Source organism: Engraulis encrasicolus, chromosome 19 (assembly GCF_034702125.1).
Source record: "Engraulis encrasicolus isolate BLACKSEA-1 chromosome 19, IST_EnEncr_1.0, whole genome shotgun sequence".
Taxonomy (NCBI): domain Eukaryota; kingdom Metazoa; phylum Chordata; class Actinopteri; order Clupeiformes; family Engraulidae; genus Engraulis; species Engraulis encrasicolus.
Window position 1 is genome coordinate 45373010 of NC_085875.1, and position 23827 is coordinate 45396836.

Consider the following 23827-nt stretch of genomic DNA (forward strand, 5'->3'; position numbering starts at 1 on the left):
AACTGAGAAATCACAATATGCAGAGTCACAATACTGTATCGCGATTGTTACCAATTGATGATTTCTTTTCCCTGTCATATTCTGCAGTCAAATTTAAAACTTAAAACAAGTGACCTCTTAGGCCTCATGTAAAACTGATGTAGATTGCCTACTGAATATTTCCGTATGTGATAATCTGAATATATGAAATATGCACCTAAAATGTAACTTTTATATCAGTCCATGCATAAACAGCTTTTCATTCTGCTTCATCTGGTAAATATCTGATTTCACATGAAATTTAGTACGCATGCACTTTTTCTTGTTAAGTCAGTAACTTACATCTGAATATTTGTGTGAAAAGTTACTTGCTTTATGTGTCTAGTAACCCAGTGTGTCTGTGTATGTGTGTTGTTGCCTGTAGGTGTACCTCAGCTGTATGACCCCCTCAAGACCCGTTTGGCTCTCCTCCCAGTGGCCTGGAGTGAGGGCCCTGCCGCCATCCCGCCACCGCAGCAGGGGCCTCCAGTTCAGCATCCAGCCCGCCGATGGAGCGCTTCCACTGGGTTCGCCACCGATGGCAGCACCTGGTGGGTCTAGACCCTGGGAGGGGCTGGTACGCTCCAGCCGCTCCCCTGTCCACCAAGAGTCCACTGGACACCCAAGACGCTCATCGTCTGACTGGGGGGAAGAGTCGGACTGTGGTGGCTCACTGTGGCCCCCACCTGTCTGTGCATCGCAGCACCTGCAAGGGTTACCATGGAAACCGCATCAGCACCACCAAGTACAGCCTGCTCAGCTTCATCCCCAAGAATTTGTTTGAGCAGTTTCACCGGTAGGTTTCCCACGGCCAGAGTTTAGCAGGCATGGGATGGGTGTTTTGCCTTAACTGTAATATTATCGATGGTCCTGTCATGGACCTGACATACTTTTTACTTCTATCTGCATGTGGGAAGATGGATTTGACCTGCCAGACTGGCTGGTACAAACTGGTGGAATTATTTCCTATAAATAAAATGTCATGATGAGGAAGGTTGTCAGTGGATATACAGTAGACTTGGTGTACTTCACTCTACATCATAATGGCCCATAGAACTCCTGCTCTTGTCTTATCAAAGTTTTGTTTCTTCATAATCATTTACAGTGTAGTCCTGTTGTGGAATCACTGTATATCACTGTGCTACTGTCACCACAGAGAGATAGGAGAGCTTGAGATATCAGCCACACACACACACACACACTTGCACACACACGCACACACATGCACACACACTTGCACAGGCACCAAGTATACTCTTTGCGCTGATGACTACATGCATATGATATTTGCAGACTAACTTCACACACTAACTAATGGATGCTAAGCAATCATAAATAATCTTAGGACACAGGATTACATCAGGATGGTTTATGAGTTGTTTGCCGAAACCAGGAAATAAAGTATATCCTCACAGGGTTAATACCTGAAACGGGGAGAAAGAAAGTCAAGAGCATAGGCTTGGCATGTTTTCTTTTTAAGTGTCAGTCTCTTGTCTCAACAGGTACTGTATAGCATTGTTCAAACCCAAGTTTATTTAAATAACGTGATTTTTCATGACAATATTTACACATGGATTAGAGGTCCATTGGGGTTGGACACATGTCAGAGAAGGAAACTACATGGACAAGACGGGAAAAACCTGTTTGGTATTCTGGTATTCTTGTAACTCGATCAATTAAGGCCATTCAACACCAGACTTCCCCTTTATTGTACTGAAGAGGGATCATTTCTGGGAAAACTGGAATGCACACACCGAGCCCTTTTAGTGTTTCTGAGTTGCTTAGTGTGTGTTCAAGTGACTCAGAACAATGTGCTGTCAGTGTTCTGTCAGTTTTTCCCCTTATCTTGTGGTTCAGCCGTTAAAACTAGGTTGACGGTAAGGTAATGCCATGCTATGTTAAAATTATGACAGAAATAAGCTTGGCCATCGATGGTTGCTACTTGCAAGAAACACAACTGTACTTTTATGTGCAGCATACGTACATACTTCCATGTTAAGTTCTGCTTAGATTATCTGATACATTTATACATTTTTATTGCTGATGTGGGCAAGACATCATGAATCTGTGTAGCCTGATAAACCAGCCTAAATGTGAGACCGGAGTAATTTAGTCTGGCCCCGATGAACGATACCTCCGAAGATTGTTGATGAGAATGACCTGTTGTTTTTTCAAACCGTGCCGGTGTTCTGTAAAATCCTCCTACATGTCATATAATCCTACAAAGCCCCATTGGGCATCCGCAGACCATAACGTCAACACCAGCTGATCCTAAGACTGTGGAATATTAGCGGAGGACAGATAAATAGAGTACTTTAATTTACAATTTACACTACAGGTGTGTGTTTATTATCATTATTTGTGTATGTGTGTCTTAGAAATTGAAGTGTGACCCTGGGAACTTAGCTAATTTACTCGTTATTACATTACATTACATTACATTGCATTTGGCAGACGCTTTATAACCAAAGCGACTTTCAAAAGAGGACATAATCAAGCCAACATCACAAGCAAATACAAAGTGCACAGGAAATATACAGAACAACAAGTGCAGTTGCAAAGAGGGGTTTGTTTTTTTATTTTTTTATAATTAATAAAGAGTACACACACACAAACACATGCACACACGCACACACACACTCAAACTAAACTAAACATCATGTCAAGAGTCTGCCCTGGGGCTAGGCCAGCTCAAGCATTATTTTAGTAGCTCCTCTCGAAAGAGGAAGGTCTGTACTTGTTTCTAGAAGGCTGCAAGAGATGTGCTTAGTCTTGCTGCCTCTGGGAGACCGTTCCACCACTTGGGTACAACAACAGAGAACAGTCTTGACTGGGAGTACCTAGAGCGACTGGATGGCAGAGCCAGACGGCTTGTGCTGGATGAGCGCAGTTCTCTTCCAGTAACATAAGGCGTTAGTAGGTCCTTCAGATAAGCTGGGGCCGTTCCTGTGATGGTTTAGTAGGCAAGGATCAAAGCCTTGTGCTTGATCCGGGCGGCAATCGGTAGCCAGTGCAACTCAATAAACAGAGGAGTAACATGGGTCCTTTTGGGTTGATTGAATATCAAGCGTGCCGCCGCATTCTGGATCATCTGCAGAGGTTTTAGCGCACGAGCAGGTAGACCTGTCATGAGTGAGTTGCAGTAGTCAACGCGGGACAGGATTATGCTAGCGGTTTTGCTAGTGGTTTTGCGTAAGTTTAATAAAATGCCAGGTTTTTGGTAATACTTGTATCCATGCCCATGAGATTTTATTTTCATATCTTTCATCTCGTAAATCTATCACCCTCGAGTTTGGTGTTACTGTTTTGTATTTTACTGTAAACGACATTACGTAGGAAAATATTACAATGTAGGAAAATCTGTCAGAACACCGGCGCTCTGACCAATCGGCAATCTTTGCCGTTGATGTGCTTTCCCAACGGTGTTGCGAGATTCGTCGTCACTCCCTCAAAACCCTGCCCGCTTTGATTCAAAACAAATCTCTGCGTTGTGATTGGGTTTGCCAGACTCAGGGCACAGTGTTCAAAACGTTCTCAGATCCGAGGCCAGACCCTCTCGCAGCTGAAAAAAAATCAGCGTTCAGCTGGGGGCGCTGGTTTACCAGGCTAGAATCTGTGGTAAATTCCAGCAGAAATAGTACGTAGCAGTGGCAGAACAATTGCACAGAGGACCCCTGGGCAAGACAATTATAGGGCCCCTACAGCTTGCCAAGCTCACAATAGGGCCCCCACCACCAATATGGGAGGGCCCTGGGCCCAGGGGCAAGTGCCCTGCTCGCCTTCCCTCTAGCTCCACCCCTGGTACGTAGTCCGGTGATTCCTCCTGCTTATAAAAAGCACAGCTGCACTTTTTAACTTCTGCTTAGAGTATTTGTGATGTTTCCAAGATTGACTATTGTGGGCATTCCTCCCCTTACTGTATCTATCCTTCCTCTTCTTCCTCCTCCTCTCCCACTTTGTCTTCCTCCTACGCTCTACTTCCTCTCTCGTTCTTCCTCCTTTCCCTCTCCTCCTCTCCCTCTTCCTCCTCCTCCTCTCCATCATCTTTGTCTTCCTCCTCTTCCTCTCCCTCCCCTCTTTCTCTTCCTCCTCTCCCTCTTCATCCTCCTCTCTGTCTCACTCTTCCTCCTCTCCACTCTCTCCCCTTTCGCTCTTCCTCATCCTCCTCCTCTGTCTCCCTCTTCCACCTCTACCTCTCCCTCTCTCTGTTCCTCCTCTTCTCTTCAACTCCTTCCTCCTCTCTCTCCTCTTCTCTCTTCCTCCGCCTTGTCGTCCTCTTCCTTGTTCTCCTCCGCTTCCTCTTCCTCGTTGCTCTCTTCCTCTTCCTTCTTCTCCTCTTTCTCCTTCCCCTCCTGTTCCTCCTCCTCTCTGTCTTCCTCCTCCTCCTCCTCCTCTACCTCTCTCTCTTCCTCATCTCCTCTCCTCCCCCTCTTCTTCCTCCTCCTCTCCCTCTCCCTCTCTCTCTTCCTCATCTCCTCTTTCTCTCTTCCTCCTCTTCTTCTTCCTCTCTGCTTCCTCCTCCTCCTCCTCCTCTTCCTCTCTTCCTCTTCCTCCTCCTCTCCTTCTCCCTCTCTCTCTTCCTCATCTCCTCTTTCTCTCTTCCTCCTCTTCCTCTCCGCTTCCTCCTCCTCCACCTCCTCCTCTTCCTCTCCTCCTCCTCCTCCTCCTCCTCAGGGCAGCCAACCTGTACTTCCTCTTCCTGGTGCTGTTGAACTGGGTTCCGGTGGTGGAGGCCTTCCAGAAGGAGATCACCATGATCCCCCTGGCCGTGGTCCTCACCGCCATCGCCATCAAGGACGCGCTGGAGGACTACCGACGCTACCGCTACGACCAGAAGATCAACAACAACGTCACCACCGTCTACTGCGGGTAAGAGACAGAGAGAGGGAGGGAGGGGGAGAGAGAGAGAGAGAGAGAGAGAGAGTGTGTGCGTGTGCGTGGGCGTGTGCGTGTGCGTGCGTGCGTGCGTGCGTGCGTGCGTGCGTGCGTGCGTGCGTGCGTGCGTGCGTGCGTGCGTGCGTGTGTGTGTGTGTGTGTGTGTGTTGAGAGAGAGAGTGTATGCGCATCTCTGTCTGTCAGTAGACAGAGCGTCAGTGTGCATCTGTGTTTGAGTCGTGCGCGCATGCATGGATCTGTGTGTGTTAATTGGGAGGTGAAAGACTGCTGTTGTACCTAAAAACTCTGTGTGTGCCATTTACCAATAGCAATTCGTATTTTAAACTCCTTTCAGTCTAAAAGTATACAATGTATGCATTGGGAGATGCAAAGATTGGTTGGAGGTTAGACAATTCTGAATGAAAATGTAGCATATAAATAAACACTGAATGATTAAACAATATGCAAAGCAGTACATTATATGTGTCTGTAAAGTATATGCTATACATGTACTGTAGCTTACTTCAGGCCTGTTTGTTACAGTTGTGGTGCACACAAACAAATTGAGGAAGTACAGAAGTGCAAGATGTGGTTTAGGTCACTAGAGCGCGATGGCTTATTTTTAGTTGACCCCAAATATGAAAAGAAAAGTGACAGACAGAGTAAGTTATTAGTTATTAAAAGTAGGCTATAAGTTATTATAAGTAGGTTATGAGTTCACGCGAACTGCAGCGTGGTGAACCACTTAAGAGCTCTCACGAGGTGTTTGTGATTTGCACATGAGTGAGCTGTTTTGAGGCTGTTTGAGGGCTTTTTTTAAGGTGGGTCTAGGTATGCACTTTAAACCCTTAGCGCAGAGCCTTTGTTATAACCTTATTGTCACCAAAATGGTAATGACCAAGTCTTAATCGGTTACTTAAGACGCTCTGCATTGTCATAGCAATGTTGTCATGATGTAGTTGAGTGTTTTCAACAAAGAGTGAGTAGGCGTGTCAACGGGCCCATCTGCAGTAAGAGGCTACAGAGACAAGTTTTTTGGCTGCTTTCAAGAAGAAGGATTTATGATGAAACAAGTCATTGCACATATTTTTATTTATAAATACTGTTAATGCTGCAGTCACCAAGGAGGCCTTAATTTGCTGCTACATAATGTATATTTCAGATTGTATAGTTATTGTACTCTAAGCAATCTGAAATTGGTTAATACCGGTACGATTAATTATTTGAAACCGCAACAACTTCTTTATCATCTCAAACTGTAATATCCTCATACTTTTGGTCATAGTATTTTAGTGACTGAACTGGAACTCTGGAAGTCTGAAAAATGTTGTATTTTGGGTAATAAGATGTTTGACTATTCATAATGGTAATCAGTTTGTAGGATATTGAACACTTTGGCTTAATGTTGTCAACTCATAGAGGTGTTTTTTTAATGGTGAAAGCAGGGCAACCTTGGACAATATCTGGGTGAAAACTGTGTGTTTGCACTGATTTGTGCTCAGCTTGGGCAAGAAGTTTTCTTTTTTTCCACCTGACTCATTGATTGAGCTCTTTTGTCCAAGCACCTTTACCCGGATCATATACGCTGTGTTTGAAGGAAGTCATAAAGTTCAACTAGGAGTTTATGACGCAGGCAGGAGCTTTCCTGGATAAAGGAGTGGCGGACTGGGGGCGAGAGATAGCGAGCCTTGGAAACCATTCAGATGCACTCCATGGCAGGGAACCCACACATACACCGTGGCTGCTTCTGTTGGGATCGGAGTTCGGATTTTTGACGGAGAGCCAATGTTTTGCTTTCTTTTTTTCTGGGGGTCGATCCACTATGCCCACTTCTCTCAATGGAATTACTGCTGGACATGACTTGCCTTGACTCGCCTTGACTGATGTGAAGCCCTTACTGAGGACTTTGTGTGCTGACTGCGGACATGCGGAAAAAGGAAAAGTGGATTGATTATTGGAGCCACGGTTACCCGCTGTCACAAGCTTGGGCAGGCACCTTTTGGACAAGGTGAGCCACTGAATCTGTTCCAGACTATGGCTTGGGGTGCCCTGAAACGCATCTGTGGCTCTACAGATGACAGGAACGAAAACAAGCACAGGCTGGTGTGTTCCTTCCCAGAAGATGTGGAGTTTGCGGAGCGGCTGCGGTCCTACAAGGGGAACCAAATACGCACCTCCAAGTACACCTGGCTGTCGTTCCTCCCCAAGAACCTCTTTGAACAGATGCACCGATTCGCCAATATTTACTTCTTGTTCATCTGCGCGCTGAACTTCGTGCCCATCGTCAATGCTTTCCAGCCGGCGATCGCAGTCCTGCCCCTCGCCGTGGTGATGTCCATCACCGCGGTGACAAACCTCTGGGAAGACTATCGGAGACAGAGGTCTGACCGTCGGATCAACAGTCTGCTCTGTGAGGTGTATGATAGGTAAAGTACGGTAAACACACAAACAGACGTCAGTATTGGAGGATGTCAACCCATGTTTGACCAAGTCAAAAATCATGCCTTGTGTGTCTATCTGCCTGTGTACATAGTCGCACAGGGAATTCCTGACAATTTTCCTGTCTGATGCTTTGCTTATCAGCTGCCAAATGCAGGATGTGGCAGGGTTTTTACTCCAACAATGGAAAAAAATCTGATTTGTGATGGGAAATGGATTGGAAGTCTTAAGCAACAACAGTATCAGTAAGCTAGCAAGAGGCCTGTACTCATCAAAACCCGAAATGTTGACATTTGTGTTGCCATGGGTGTTGTCTGTTTTTTTCCAAGACAAATTTAGGTCTATTAAAAGGGATTCTTAGTTCTGTGTTTAGTAGGTATTCGAGTTTTTTGGATTGAAATTAGGTTGTAGTTATCTTGTGTGTTGCTTTAGTACACTTTGTCTGTTGTCCACTGTGACAATGACAAATGTTTGGTAGAGACACTCCAGTGGTGTTCCTTTATGCCGTGTTCACGGTCTACATGAGGTCAATGTTTAACTGACAGGACAATATGCAAGTTACAGAAAGCAAATGTTATGTGTGCGTGTGAGTGTGTGTGTGTGTGTTTTAGGGTTTCTGGGTTAACTTTCTGGACAGGAGTAATTGGATTGGATGTCTTAGAAGATTTTGTACTAGGCCTGCATGATATCAGAAAAAAATCAATGCTTGATAACAGCATGCAATACCTCGATAACAATATTTTAACGATATTTAGAAATAAAGTCAAGAGTTTTTCTTGTCACTAATTTGTCCCTCTGTGTGGGAGGTGTGGCTTTGGTCATGGCGAGCTTCTTGCGCATTTGTTGACATTCAGCAAGTGATTGGACGGCACAGAAATGTTTTACTTGTTGGCAATTATTAAGTCATTTTCGCGATACGCTCATTGTCACTCTTTATCAGTACAGTATTTCAGTACATTTTTGCTATATTGTGCTGCCCTATTTTGTACACACGAGTTGTTTGCACACCCTCACCACAATCACCCACCTTTGTCTTATCCCCAACACCACAAATCACCCTGTTTTTGTCTTATCCCCAGGCCCATAAATGAACTTCACTGTGCACTCTTCTATCTCAATGTTGTGTTTGTCAATGTCATGTCTATCTGTTTTCCTTGCTGCTGTGCCCCATCACCCAGCTATCTTGCGGTGCTGTCCCACCTTAAGTCTTCAGCTCTGTACAAACATGCAAGCTGAACTTTGCCCCCGCTTAAGAAGCACATGTTAAGAAAGGTTAGACTAGAAGTACAGTAAGAGATCAATGTTGTAGGGATTCCCTTCTCGGGAATACGCAATGGCACACATCTTACTTTGCTCTTCGTCTTACTTTGCTTTAAGGTTTTTTTTTCTACAGTTGAATCTGCTTGAGCTATGATGTAATTTATGGTCCTCAGAGATAATTATTTATTGCTATGGATTGGGTTCTGAACAACACACATACCCACCCCTGAAATCGATACTAGGCTGCATAATTTAAAAGCAATAAAAGTCGAAACCACACCTACAGTAAGAGACTCAGTAATAGGTTGAGTTTGAGCTTGAGCTTTTTCTGAATTAACTTTATTTCAAGTCAAGTTAGTCAAGTTGGTTTTATTGTCAATTTCTTTACATGCACTGGTCATACAAAGAATTTGAAATTAAATTTCTTGCTTTCCCATGCAGACATAGACTAATCTAGGTAAGGACATAGACAGTATAGACATAGACAGTACTCATACATGGACATAAGACAGTATGGACATAGACAGTGCTCATACAGACATTTAAAGTGCAAGACTTTCATTTGATGAGTATTTATATCTACAGATATTTCTCAAGAGTTGTCCTTGTTCATTCATCTTTCCATGTGTAGTGCTGAGAAAAGTGTTGCCTTTCTATGTGTGTCTTGGTATACTATTGCAAGTCTTTACACTACAGTCCTTCCTCTGAGTAGTCCCAACTGGCACAAAAATTTGACCTGGAATGAGATGAACTTTAAATTGCCTTTTCATTTTTTTAAATCTAATTGTCACAGAAACCATTCTGTTGTCTTCCACTTAAACCTGCTGTGCACACACAGCTTAGAAAAATATATCTAGTGCAAATGTTTCAAAATGATCTATCGCTTCACCCTAACTCTCAACATCAATGCATCACTACTACCACATTGCTTGAAATACTATGTTTTTAAGACTTTGACCACTTTGCCATTTTTAGACCATCACACAATAGTGGGTAGGAAGTCAATGTTTCATCCTGATTTTTCATAATGTTGATTTTACACATCAGTTCATCTGTGTCGATCTACAGAGATACTTTTGAAAAGGCAAATGCTGAAGTGGCCTGGCCTGCCAGGTATACATTGTCGAGCATAGTCACTGTAATTTCCCTTTCCATATTACATTTCAGTGTGCTGAGGATGCTTTGCCTGTGTGTGTTTGAGGGCAGTGTTAACTGATAGTTTTAAGCATTAGTGTGGCTCCCAAGTTGTAGTCCATGTAATTTGATCTCTTACATGGTTGAGGTTGTTGAATCGGGTTGGGTGTTGGGTGTACATGCTCAAATGATACCAGGGGCCTATACTAAGATTAGCTGGTTCAGGAGTAAACCAGGTTATCTCATAGAACAGCGTTTCTGTACGTGTTCGGTACGTGTACCACAAGGGGTACGCGAGCACACCGCAGGAGCGGAAAAATGTTATTATTGTAACAAATGTATGGAGCAGTCACATCACTACAGAGAAAGCGATATAGAACATGAATTAGGGGGTACTCAGGGCACAACTAAGATGCTTAGGGGGTACGCAAGACAAAAAAGGTTGGGAAACACTGTCATAGAAGAGCCTGGAGTCCTCATCTTCTTTTCTAGGTGATTTACCTCTTAACTTAACCTGGTTTACTTCTGATTGAACCAGCTTCTTAGTATAGACTCCAGGACTGACTGACGGGCGAGTGCCACTAATCGCCAGTTACATTGGCTGGAGAAGAGTGTATAACCATCCAGCTGGTTCAGACTCTGGCTGGGCTGGTTGTGGCATTGGCATGTAAGTGACCCGTTGCTATGTCAGGAAGCAGCTAAATATAAAGGACCACAGCGGTGTGTTCGTTTGGTGGAGAATGTCGAGGTGTGAAAATATTGAGCATCCTGTTGGTACAGTGCTTCTTATTGTCATTTAGAACAATTTTACAGGTTGCTGCAAGGCAGTGTGTCTGCACTTGAAGAGTTCAGATGCAAAACCCCCTAAGTGCCTTTTCAGAAAATAATCTTAATTCATTTTTATTTTATACAAACTATCAAAATTGCATATATTTTTATTTTATTTATGTAATATAACTATTTATATGTATTATCAAGTACATGAATGTAAACCAAACCAACAACGGGGTTCTGTAAAAATATAGAAGTGCAGGTCTTCAGAAATGGAGTTAGGGGGTTTTGCATCTGAACTCTTCACTTGCTGTTTTTGCAATGTAGAGATGTCTGTTGTTTTTGTGTGTCTATCCTTTTCCAAAACAAGGGAACTTGTATGTGTATGCATTTTTTACTTTAGAAAGGGATTTTGTTCTTGTTTTTTTCACATCCTGTACTTGAAATTGTCTGAAGTGAGGTGTGTGTCAGTGTGCGTGCTTCCGTAGGAGTGTGTGTGTGTGTGTGTGTGTGTGTGTGTGTGTGTGTGTGTGTGTGTGTGTGTGTGTGTGTGTGTGTGTGTGTGTGTGTGTGTGTGTGTGTGTGTGTGTTTTATCGCTTGCATGGGGTACGGGTGTATTGCTACAGGGCTGAGTTGTCCTCTCTGGGGTCAGGTTATCATGCAGGGAAGATGTTATCTGTGTGTGTGTGTGTGTGTGTGTGTGTGTGTGTGTGTGTGTGTGTGTGTGTGTGTGTGTGTGTGTGTGTGTGTGTGTGTGTGTGTGTGTGGGGTATGCACGTGCTGCAGAACTGAGCGCAGCAAAAATGCCAAGAATGTAGAATCCTACTGGTTTGAAGTCTGTTAGAATCGAAGCTATTAGTGGTAATGAAGAAACTGTATCATGTGGATGTTTGTGGTGTCTCTGTTCAGATAGCATATGTGAAGTAACCATCTTAAGAATCATATGTTTAGAATCACCTTTGTCTAAATTGTGAAATCTGTCCCATTGTCTGTGTGCAAGAGTGTAAAATTAACAGAAATGACCATAAACTATTGATTTCTATTCATTTCTTTAGGAAGTAGTGGTCCTCCAAAACGTGTGTGCGTGCGTGTGTGTATTGCCAACTTGTTGGAAGCAACACGTGTATATGATTGTGTATTGTCTCCCTACATTTGCATCCATGCATCCGCCTTTGAGCAAGGCACATTTTGGGGCATGGGAAATCGATGGTGAAACTTTCATTTTACGCCGGAGCTATCCTTTAACTCCACTATACCCAAATAATACCTTGAAAGAAGTGTAAATCGTCATGGATAAAAGCGTCAACAAAGTGTAATTGTGTGTGTATGCGCATGTGTGTGTTGTAGGAAGCAGCACAAGTATGTGGACCGGCGCTGGGCCGACGTGTGCGTGGGGGACATGGTGCGACTGTGCTGCAACGAGATCATCCCGGCGGATATGGTGCTGCTGCACTCGTCGGACCCCAAAGGAGTGTGCTTCATCGAGACGGCCAACCTGGACGGGGAAACCAACCTCAAGCAGAGGCAGGTGGTGCGGGACCTGCCCCAGGAGGTGAGCTCTCCAAGTCAGCGGGGTTTCAACTAGGGGTAGAAATCACAGCCTCCATGGCGATATGATTCGATATCAATTTCTTAACCCATTTTAGCCTGATGACTCGTATATGTCGTTTGACCTTTGACTGAGTTTCTCTGGATAATGGCATCCATCGTATTGACATACCCACATCCATATTTGACAAGACATACTTGCCTTTGTTTCTATTCACTTTCTCTAGGTGAGTCGTTTTGTCGGGCGTATATATACACAACAGATATTGCTCTTTGTGTGTCCCCCTTTAATGGTGGCTTTCTTCCATGTGTGCATTAGGGCTCAGAGTTCAACGCGGAAACCTTCAGTAGTCGCCTTGAATGTGAAAATCCCAACAATAACCTCAGACGCTTCCGAGGATACATGTAAGTGTGTGTGTGTCAGTGTGTGCAACTGTGCTGATTTATATGAAGTTAAATGGTGTGTGTGTGTGTGTGTGTGTGTGTGTGTGTGTGTGTGTGTGTGTGTGTGTGTGTGTGTGTGTGTGTGTGTGTGTGTGTGTTTGTGTTTGTGTTTGTGTTTGTGTAAGTGTGTGTGTAAATAAGATTTTATTCCTGTATGTGTGTGCTTCTGTGTGTCTGTGTGCCTGTGCCTGTGTGTATGATGTATGCGGTTTCATGTTTCAATGTTTCATTATGACACACTTATTGTGTGTGTGTGTGTGTGTGTGTGTGTGTGTGTGTGTGTGTGTGTGTGTGTGTGTGTGTGTGTGTGTGTGTGTGTGTGTGTGTGTGTGTGTGTGTGTGTGTGTGTGTGTGTGTCTGTGTGTGTGTGTGTGTGTGTGTGTGTGTGTGTGTGTGTGTGTGTGTGTGTGTGTGTGTCATTAGGGAGCATCCGAACAGGACCCGTGTGGGCCTCCACAGTGATAACCTGCTGCTCAGGAGCTGCACCGTGAGGAACACAGAGACTGTTGTGGGCATCGTGGTCTATGCTGGTACGTAGATTGCTGCATTTCCTGCCTAGTAGTACTGTGTATTATTCTAGGTCGTTGCCCAACCACACCATGTAGAGTAATGGTTGCTTCTGCCAATGCTGGTCATATCATTTGACATTTTTTTTAACCTTTGTTACCTCCAGAATAAAACCTGTGGAAATACGTTGAATTTATTTTTCTGTATGTGATTTCTCTCCTCATGACTTTTAAGGCATGATTGAATCAGTGGATAGTATGCTGTGAAATATGAGTTCAATGATCCTACTCTTTTATGAGTGGAAAGACTTTCATCATTAATGGACTGATTGCTGGGTGGTCCAGAGCAGCGGAGCAGCAGTGTTCGGACTTCTAGTCTTTCTATTGTCCGATACATCCTTGTCCTGCACCTGGCCTCAGTGAGGTGGGATGAGCATACTTTTACTCGTCTGAAGATTTTGTCTGACCCCAGATAAAAAGAAAAAAATTAGCTTCAAACAGGATTTTTTCTGCTCCCACTTTTTAAAATATTTTTCTGTAACTTTTCAAGTGAAAAAACTGGGGGAAAATTGTAAAAATTGGGAGCAGAAAAATCCTACGTAGTTGAAGAGGACTTTTTTTTTTCTCTTTTTACCTGGTGGTTTGGTTGTCCAGCTCCCAGGTCAGACGTTGGAATGTGTGGGCTTTAACTTTTTTCCTTTGTTTGCCGCCAGGCCATGAGACGAAGGCGATGCAGAACAACAGCGGTCCTCGCTACAAGCGCAGCAAGCTGGAGCGCCGGCTGAATGTGGACGTACTGTGGAGCGTGGTCATCCTGCTGCTCATGTGTCTCATCACTGCCATCGGTGAGCATGCCTGGCCAGCATTTGCAAGTTACGCCGGGGACACAAACATGCGAATTTGGCCAAGCGAAGCCAACTTCGCCATTCACTATGAGGGAGGTGAAGGCAAGCAAATAGAAGCGAAGCAAAAAAATATTCGACCTAGTTTGCTATTATACAAACGAGGAGCATTTTTTTTGCCTGCGGTGGCCAATCAAAGCAACAAAATAAATGTTTCATTCTATTTGATTCAGTGCGACAAGCAGGGTTCTAAATTAACACACGCCAACCCGCCAAACACGGGTGAAAATTAATTTTGGCTAGTAGAAAAAAATACCTACCCGCCAATTTGGCCAGTAGCGCCCGAGTACAGTAAATTATGAACGGTAAACCGCTGCTATGACGAACGTGCGCACGGTAAGTATGCAGAGCCCTTAAGGCGAGATTTCCTACATTACCCATGGACACTAGCGTCACGACGTAGCCTCCCACCGTGGGCTTTCCAGTGCAGCAAGCGGCAACTCCATGGTGTTGCGCGCGCCAGCATTGAAAACATTTCAGACGACCAGCCTTCAGTCAGCTACGCTCACACTATTCTGACAGGCAGCTCTCCTCCTATGCTCTCGTCGATTTCGTTACAACCTTTTTAACGCCACTACTGCTATTATTACTAGGCTGAACCTTGCTGTAACAGGCTGCCTTTTTGAAGCAGCGAGGCCCTGACCGTTTCAATAACATGACTAACGCAGATTATGCCTATGTTTTGTGCGAGTGATGAGAATGTGGCGGTGGTTAGAGCAAAGTTCTGTGTGTTGGTGAATGCTAGTAGTAATTGTAACCGTGATAATAGTGACGTTAAAAAAGGAGTGGTTGTGGAACGAAATAGCGACAAGGGCAGAGGAGGAGAGCTGACTGTCAGAGTAGTGTGAGCGTAGCTGTCAGTTCAGTTGTCTTCTGAAATGTTCCGAGTCCTGGCGCAACTTAGTTGGAAAGCCCACGCCATCGGAAAGAAAACAAATAACAAAAAAGCAACCAACGACGAAGCTGTGGAAGTAACAAAGGAATCGAAGATTCCCGTGATATTATTTACTTTTAGTTAAACTAGGCTTCTTGTCATTTTGTTGCGCGTGGTAGATAAGAGAAGAGCTCCTCCTCTCTCCTCTCCTTTTCCTCTCATCACTTCTCCTTCCTTGGGGTGTGCGTATGTGAGGTTTTGGAGAGTTTTGCCGTGTGCTTGCTTACTGTATGTTAAAGGTCTGTTATGTGAGTGGCTTGTGTGATGTGATTCAGCTGTTTTCAGAGGAATTGAACAAAAACTAATCAAATTGATTAGGCCTAAGTAATGAAAGTTAAAAATAAAGCAGAAGTTAAAAAATAATGAAAAAATATATAGCCTAAAATAGGCCTATAGTATGCAGGCCTATATATAGTGTATATAGTGTAATTGTTGAACAAAATTACCATAATTAAAAAAAAAAAACTAGCCTAACACATAGTTTATTTTGGCGAGATTGAAAAAAATGGCTAGTTGAACTTCTGTTTGGCTGGTAAGAAAAAATGTCCACTAGCCAAATTGGCTGGTGGTGGAAAAAGTTAATTTAGAGCCCTGAAAACAACCTATGACCGTAGAATGGAACACTGAATTTCGCCTCTCGTGGCTTCGCTCCGGCGTTAGGTTGCGCACATCCACAAAAGCAGTAATCCGTATGGCTTTGTAGTAGTTCTGTTGATGTATGTGTGTGTCTGACTCATGGATCTGACTAAATCCAATTTCTCTCAGACATGCATTTACCTGTGTGTGTGTACTGTACGCGTGTGCATGCGTGTGTGTGTTGCAGGTCATGGCTTGTGGTTGAGTAGTCTGAAGGATCCGATCTTCCTGATCCCCGGGGACCCTCCTCCTGCTCTGGCTGGCTTCTACATGTTCTGGACAATGATCATTGTCCTGCAGGTAATCAATATGATGCCTTTAAACACACACACACGCGCACACACACACACACACACACACACACACACACACACACACACACACACACACACACACACACACACACACACACACACACACACAGATAAACCTCAAACCTGGTCTGACCTTCCTTTTATGTATACATTACTTACTCAATAAGTCTCCAGGATGCAGAGGTACCACTTGCAGTACTGCACTGAAATGAACTCACACCCACACTTAAGAATGTGTGCAGTGCATGCACCTTATTTTCATGTACACAATGTACATTGCATAATGTCTTATCTTCAAAGATATATTAATAGTGATCAGCTGAACCTGAGCCAAGGCTCTGAAATCTCTTGGATGTTTGTATTGTACTCTATTATATTGACTTTGACTTTATGATCGAGTTGACCAGGATGCAGTTCCACTCCCACTGGAAGTACTCTCCTAATTTGATGTGTAGGGCCCTGTGGATTTACGTAACCGTATTCTGTAAAAGGTGTCATCAGCCTTTAAAAACCTGAATATCGCAGCCTCCAAAGCACATCATAACATGAAATAAATTGCATCCAAAGCTAACTTGTTTATTCAACTCTAACACACCAACATTTCTCAGATATCATGAGTCTGAATGCTGCGTCATGCAGCTCCAGGCCCTAGGCTCAATGTTGTGCTATGCAGCATATGTAATGTGATTTAATAATAATAATAATAATAATTAAAATATTACATTATATTACATTACATTACACTTAGCTGACGCTTTTCATTTTATTCAAAGCTACTTACAGTTATTATTTGCCAGGGTATTAGTTACAGTCCCTGCAGCAATGTGGGGATAGGTGCCTTGCTCAAGGGCACTTCAGCCATGGAGATGAAGGGAGAGGTCAGGGGGGATTCGAACCTGCAACCCCTAGATTAAAAGACCAACTCTCTAACCACTAGGCCATATATATATATACATATATATATATATTATTTTTATTATTATTTATGTATATTGGCTATATTGTTTTTTCCTCTGGCAGGTTCTGATCCCCATCTCCCTGTACGTGTCCATCGAGATCGTGAAGCTGTGCCAGATCTACTTCATCCAGAACGACCTGGAGCTGTACAGCGAGCGGCTGGACACGGCCGTGCAGTGCCGCGCCCTCAACATCACCGAGGACCTGGGCCAGATCCAGTACGTCTTCTCCGACAAGACCGGCACGCTCACCGAGAACCGCATGCTGTTCCGACGCTGCACCATCTCGGGAACTGAATACCCGCATCACGAGAACGGTATGGTACTGACGTTACAGAAAGGGGCCGATGTTAGAAGCTTCAGGGTCAAAAAAGTACCTATTATATCCTGTAGTCCACTTCTTACCTTCTCTCTTAACCTTCTTCGAAAGTGTTTTTAGCTGTAACTTTCATGGAGCAATTATGGTGTAGTCAAGAAAAACTACTATCAACTCAGGGGCTCTCACTTTACACAGTATAACATTACTTGTTTTGCGCAGGACAAGACGTGTTTATTTACTGTTTTGATCTGTTTGTTCTCTACCCATTTGACTAAATGCTTGTTTACGTCTGACTTTTATTGTGCGTTTTGCATTTTTCATTGCTTTTATCTGATGTTGTGTACTTAAGTACTTCCTCATAGCAGTCCTTGCAGTGCGTCCAAAACCTCAGAGGCTCATGTGCAACTATGTTGAGGGTGAATGTGATGTAACCTACACTGAGTAGCTGCAAGCCAGTGTGCAATAAATATAATTGTGTGGCGATTCCTTTTGTGTGTGTTCACCACATACAGAGGGATGGCCAAGTGTTGAGCATCACTGTAGTTTGTTTGACCACTTGAGTACAGAAGTTGATGATTGACCAGCTGGAGACCGAGTGAGTTTAACTTGTCGAGACTTAGAAAAGCAGGAATGTTATGCATGATAGTCCACAGACAATGGTGACTCGATGAGTCGAACATCATCATAGTTTGTCATTAATGGTTCTTCAGATTAACAAAAGCTGTTGAGTGACCTGTGCTTGTCGGAGATGTTGAGGGTTACAGTTAGCACACGGTCAGTTGGCATTTGCACATGTGTTGTGCCGTTTTTGTATCATTTTTACATAGGCTGTGTTGTGTGAAATACTAGTATGCGCGTAAAACAAAACCATTTCTAAAACCTAGCACTAGTCAAGGTGGGAGGTATTTGTTCTCAGGTCTCTCACTATAAACCACTGGATGAAATCGCTATGTAGTCGTACACTTGCATAATTACAGAAGCACTGGAAGACTGCCATATGGAATGCTCCTAGGTGTATATAAGCACAAGGTTATCAGGGCAATGACAACACCTCAGTCTGCTGCCTGGTCTACTCTCTTGTACTGAAGCACACAGCCCTGCCCAGCCCCTATGTCTAGGAGTGTGTATGTCCTCCTCCTGTGTTGAGTACACACTGTGCTGCCTTGGTCACATCACTGCACGCTTGTGTGTGTTTAGGCAAAAGCATGAGGGATGCAGGTCGTTTTGTCAGTTTGAGGTTACAACTTCTCAACTTGCACACGGCCAAGTGCAGGTTACTTCAAAGTACTTTTTAGTACATCTGTCAGTGCAGGAGTGCCAATGGTCATCCCATGGACTTTGTAGAGGTGCATACAGTACATTTTACAGTGTTAATTCAACACTGGGAGGAGTAGGACCAAATGCACCATAGAAAAGTGTTCCGTTCGAAACAAGTGCTGAGTAGTTCTTTGTCAACACTTTGCGCAAAAGTTACTGTGCTCTGCAAATAAAAAATAACTCTGAATAATAGCTGTTGTCAGTGTTAATGTGCTTCCTCTGCATAATTCTCTGGTGTCGTGAATGTAAGGGAAAATGTTTTGTAAGGCCTCAAACAGGCTTTGAGCACCCTTTGAGTATGATTACTGCCATGTGCAAAAATGAATAGCCAGTCCAATATGCTGCTAGCCAATATATCAAGTAGTGCGCCACATAATGTTGATCCTGCCCTTCCCTGTTCTCTTGCTCTTTCTGCCCCTCCCTCCCTCCCTCTCTGTCTCTCCCTTTCTCCCTTTCTCTCTCTCTCTGTCTCACCCCACTCACTTTCTTTTTTCTTTGTCTGCCTGCCTGCTTCCCCTTGTCCCTTTCCTCTCCATTGTTCAGTCTGTCTCGTATCTGTGTGTGCCTGTTTGTGAACTCTCCTTCTCATTCCTTGTGTGTGGATTTCTGCGTGCGTGTGTGTGCCTGTGTGCCTGTGTGTGTGTGCGTGCATGCATGCATGCGTGTGTGTGTGTCTCTTCCATGTTTCCCTCTGCAGCCCAGTCTCAGGAGATGTACGAGGAGCAGGCCGGGGCCGGCGGTGCGGAGGGGGGCGTGGTTAGCGGTTCGCACACGCTCCGTTCCCGCAGCAGTCGTCGCTCTCTCTCCTGCCGCTCCCTCAGCTGCAACCGCTCGCCCTCCGTCTCCCTCAACACGCTGGCCTGCGACGACGAAGACGAGGACAATGACGCCCACGACGACATGCACCCTACGCTGGGCCGAGGGGCCTACAGCAGCGCCATGGTGAGGGAATATATCACATACACACACACCAGGCACACGCACGCACGCACGCACGCACGCACGCACACACGCACACACGCACAAACGACAACATGCACCCTACACTGGGGCGAGGGGCCTACAGCAGCGCCATGGTGAGGGAATATATCACATACGCACGCACGCACGCACACACGCACAAGCGACAACATGCACCCTACACTGGGGCGAGGAGCCTACAGCAGCGCCATGGTGAGGGAATATATATCACATACACACACACCATGCACACGCACGCACACACGCACGCACGTACAAACGACAACATGCACCCTACACTGGGGCGAGGAGCCTACAGCAGCGCCATGGTGAGGGAATATATATCACATACACACACACCATGCGCACGCACGCACACACGCACGCACGTACAAACGATAACATGCACCCTACACTGGGGCGAGGAGCCTACAGCAGCGCCATGGTGAGGGTATGTAACACACGCACATTCAACTGTGCTATGGTGAGAGTCCCTGTTTACACACACACACACCCTCAAGAGCACAAAACACACAGTGCTATGGAGAGGATCCCTACACACAAAAGCACACACAGACACACACACTCCCACTAGGATGCAGACCCCAGACATGAGGCATGGAGCATGTTTCAGCACTATGGTGAGGGCACCCAAGTGTGCCACACATGCAAGGGCAAACACCCCCTCGAGGATGCCAACATCACCCATTGGTGCAGAGACTTCCACAGGAGGTGGAGTGGAGGGCACTGGCACCTTTGCATATACTTCTAAGAGACACACACACCCAAGTACACATACACACACACTTGCGCGCGCACACACACACCATCGCACACACACACACACACACACACACACACACACACACACACACACACACACACACACACACACACACACACACACACACACACACACACACACATTCACACACACACCATTGCACACACACAGACACGACAGTGCTCCATACTCTTAACACTCAAATTCTTTACTCATCCACTCAACTGGTCTTTACTATTCAAAACATAATTGTCTAGTATAAACAACCATGCACTTCCTCCATAGGGGATGTACTGTGTGTTTCCATGTGAATAGCCCTCCTGTGTGAGGGACTGCGAGCATGTGTGCGTTCATGCATGTGTGCTTCTGTTGTGTGTGTGTGTGTGTGTGTGTGTGTGTGTGTGTGTGTGTGTGTGTGTGTGTGTGTGTGTGCGTTCATGCATGTGTGTGTGTGTGTGTGTGTGTGTGTGTGTGTGTGTGTGTGTGTGTGTGTGTGTGTGTGTGTGTGTGTGTGTGTGTGTGCGCCTCACATGAAGGTCAAGGTTATTTTTTTATTTTTTTATAGCACTACATGACTGTGAATGACAAAGTGTTGACAGATGACAAGTTGACAGTTGACAAAGGAAAAGCAGACACAAAATAGAACTATGTATTTTGGCAATGTTTATTCTAAAGTTGTTACAAAAGTTGGATTATTTATTTCTTTCTTGTTGAAAGAGCACATTGTCTTACAGTTCTTAACGCTCTTATCCTTTTTTTTCTTCATTCTTTTTGACTCACTAATAAAAAAGTTCTCCAAGCAGACGTGTGCTTTATCAGGCAAGAGCTTCACACTTTGGTCCTCTGCTTTTATGTTCTGCTGAGCGATGGAAATGGCATCTGTGAAATCCAAAAATGATCAAATCAGTATACAAGCGTACTTAAAGGATAACTTCTGCCAATTTCAATATGCTGTTGAATTGCTCACGCTACCATTGACTTGTCAGGTACCCCAGTGATGCTGCATTTTTCGACTCAGCCCTTTCTGAGATCTGAGCTATTCTAATGGGGGCAGACTTTGTTTACATTAAAAACTTTCTTAACATAGTCCGACTCCAAATATTATCCCAAAAAGTATTGCTGTTTGCTAGTTGTCTGCTGATGTTGCATAACCTTTTGGATGTTATTGGGATTTTTTTTTATTTTTTTTTAATGTAAACAATCGCCTGCCCCCATTACAATGACCAGAATCTCGGAAAAGGCTGAAAAAGAAAAAAAAATCTCAGGTACTGACAAGTCCAGGGTAGTGTGAGCATTACAACTGCATGTCGAAATTAGCAGAAGGTACCCTTTAAAGTTATCTCTGATCATCACCTGAATGAACACAAATGTCACAACAACATTAAAACTGAAAAGATATGATGCCTTGCTCGGTGATGAAGGACTGAGCACCCAGAGTGCCACGCTATTGAGTATTTGGGGACATTAATTCCTCTATCATTTATTTTCACTTTTTGTCTGTTTGGTCCAGCACCTGAACTACTGATGTGTGCGCAATGCATATGCTCTGTCTTCATAGTCAAACGATTACTCACATATCAGTCAGTAGTCCAGGACCAGAGTCTGCCAGTTCTCCTGGTGAGCCTTCTTTCCATGCAGGAGACGGCGAGCTACAGAAATTGAGAAAAAAAACACACACAATCATGTACTTTCAATGTATTTTAAGTACATTTCAGCAGTACAGTTCTACTTTCTCATGACATGTAATTGAAAGTCAAAATGATGGTGTGAAGAGAAACAAATCATTCATTCATTCATTCATTCATTCATTCATTCATTCATTCATTCATTCATTCAACTAAATTAATTCAACTAAACTCCTTTCATATTAACCTGTAATTTCCATGGCCTTAGCCAGGGGGCTGATTTCTTCTTCCCCATGGGGATCTTTGATCTCCTCCACCAGCTCATGCAGGACTCCATCAGCGTTGAGTGTTGTGCTGACTTGGTCAGTGTTGAGGACCTCTATTGTTTCATCGTCCTGTCCTGTTGTGTCCTCTGGGACTTCTTCTGCGAACACAACGGTGGTGATTTTGATTCTCGTGGTGGGCAAACGTGCCTCCATGAATGCCCGATTGGCAGCACGAATCCTGTCCTGGTTGGTGCGCCGCCTCATCTCTGCCAGGGTCTCATGCCCCTTTGGCCTCCATCCCGAGACATAAAGTTGGGCTCTGGAGCAACCTCTGGCCGATGTCTTGAGTGGAGTGTCGGCTGTCTCGTTTGGTTTCTTGTCCTCCTCCTTCTCTATTGTGTCCATAGCCTCCATCGGACTTACTCTGAGGTTTCTTTGCCTCTGCCTCACTCTCCTTTTTCTAACTTGTTTTCTGATTGCAGCAAAGGCAGATCTCAAAGCATTGAGGAAACCACATCCACAGCCACATTGCGACTCCATTTATAATTGTTTTGATGAGCCCTTACAAGGCATTAAAAGTGAATAATTATCATTTGCAAAAGATCCAAAACCCAAGAAGATTATTATCTGATAATGAAGCTCTTTTAGAATGTTGTGTGTTGTTTCAGACTAGAGGGCCCAAAGTAGAACTCTCCACCTATGATGTCATAAAGGATGTCATATAAGTGAATATTGCAGGATCATGATCTGTAATCATCATAATAATGATCTGCAAATTAAATGAATGAATGAAGGCTCAAACTACACGACTAGCGATTGTGTGTCCGATTTTGGCGTCGGGGTGCACCGCACACTAGAAGAGAATCGCAACTGTCAATCTTGTCGCTGCTCGCAGCCACCGAGACAATGCCCGACGTTCTATTTCCAGTCGCAAATATCAAACACTGTTTGATTTCTACGATTTGCGATCGGCGACTCTTTGAGCTGCTAAAGTTCTATCTTAGAACGTCGCTCACGACGAGGAAATCTTTCCCGACAATCGCTTGCGATGGTCCTGGGGGGTAACGTTCCAGCGATTGTCGTAAGGGGGGTTTTCAGCCGAGAATCGGCGCGATAGTCGTGTAGTTTGAGCCAGGCCAGCGAAAATGAATACAAAATGTAAAAATATATAAAATAAATACATAAACAAATGAAAATATTTTATAATCAATCTATTATTTGTATCAGTCAATTCTATTATACTGAAAATTCTCTGTTTTTGTTTTGTTTGTTTTTTTCAAATATCAGCTTGTTTTCTTTGTATTTTTTTTTTTTTTAGGTCTGAAAACAGTGCATCTTTTGCATCGTTTTGACTATTTGCCTTTTTCTGCAAATAAATACTGTGCTCCAGTGAAATGCAGTTCCCAAAACCCTTTTGGATATTTTCATGACCCCCAATCCCCCCACCCTCCATAGTCTTAACCCAGTAATGGATTTCTGGTTATATTATGGACAAACTATTAGTGGAAAGTGTAGTGTTAACATTGACAAAAAAATCCTCTCAATAAATGGCCTAATATTTATAGCAGGGGTACTCAATTTAAAGTCCCAGAGGGCCAGTTTTTCAAAATTCCTCCCAATAAAGAGCCGGGCCGGGCCGACACGACGACACCCCCCCCCCCCAAATAAAATAAATAAAAATAAAATAAAACATGATAAGTCCTTTGTAAGCACAATACACACGCACTCACACCCACAGCAGATATTTAGTTTCTAGTGACAGGATGGGAGAACATTTCTCTCATAAAGGGCCTGCATTGTGGGGTGAGGTGCCTGCCT

At 44.2% G+C, this 23827-nt stretch overlaps 3 protein-coding genes across 5 annotated transcripts in view; 2 read left to right on the top strand and 1 right to left on the bottom strand.

Annotated features, from left to right (window-relative positions):
• Window positions 1-23827, top strand: part of atp10d (ATPase phospholipid transporting 10D) — a 47730-nt gene that overhangs the window by 3248 nt on the left and 20655 nt on the right. For all 3 annotated transcript variants that reach the window (XM_063184536.1, XM_063184539.1, XM_063184538.1), the window contains exons 2-10: window positions 404-814; window positions 4693-4887; window positions 11846-12050; window positions 12366-12451; window positions 12914-13020; window positions 13710-13841; window positions 15656-15768; window positions 16803-17055; window positions 19072-19316. In XM_063184536.1, coding sequence (XP_063040606.1) covers window positions 528-814; window positions 4693-4887; window positions 11846-12050; window positions 12366-12451; window positions 12914-13020; window positions 13710-13841; window positions 15656-15768; window positions 16803-17055; window positions 19072-19316 — 1623 coding nt within the window. In that variant the 5' untranslated portion in view covers window positions 404-527. The remainder of the gene's footprint in view (window positions 1-403; window positions 815-4692; window positions 4888-11845; window positions 12051-12365; window positions 12452-12913; window positions 13021-13709; window positions 13842-15655; window positions 15769-16802; window positions 17056-19071; window positions 19317-23827) is intronic.
• Window positions 6485-7408, top strand: LOC134435519 (phospholipid-transporting ATPase VA-like). The gene has a single exon (XM_063184543.1). The coding sequence runs from the start codon at window positions 6928-6930 to the stop codon at window positions 7321-7323; it is 396 nt and encodes a 131-aa protein (XP_063040613.1). The 5' UTR covers window positions 6485-6927; the 3' UTR covers window positions 7324-7408.
• LOC134435517 (uncharacterized) lies at window positions 20775-22668 on the bottom strand. The gene is made up of 3 exons (XM_063184541.1): window positions 21991-22668; window positions 21693-21767; window positions 20775-20997 (listed from the first exon to the last, which is right to left on the bottom strand). The coding sequence occupies exons 1-2, from the start codon at window positions 22547-22549 to the stop codon at window positions 21700-21702; spliced, it is 627 nt and encodes a 208-aa protein (XP_063040611.1). The 5' UTR covers window positions 22550-22668; the 3' UTR covers window positions 20775-20997; window positions 21693-21699.

Excerpts from the sequence above, each read along its gene's own strand:
- LOC134435519 (XM_063184543.1), top strand. The coding sequence starts at position 6,928 with ATGGCTTGGGGTGCCCTGAAACGCATCTGTGGCTCTACAGATGACAGG.
- LOC134435517 (XM_063184541.1), bottom strand. The coding sequence starts at position 22,549 with ATGGAGTCGCAATGTGGCTGTGGATGTGGTTTCCTCAATGCTTTGAGA. Across the intron at positions 21,768-21,990 it reads TAAGGCCATGGAAATTACAG|CTCGCCGTCTCCTGCATGGA; the intron begins GTTAATATGAAA and ends CAATTTCTGTAG.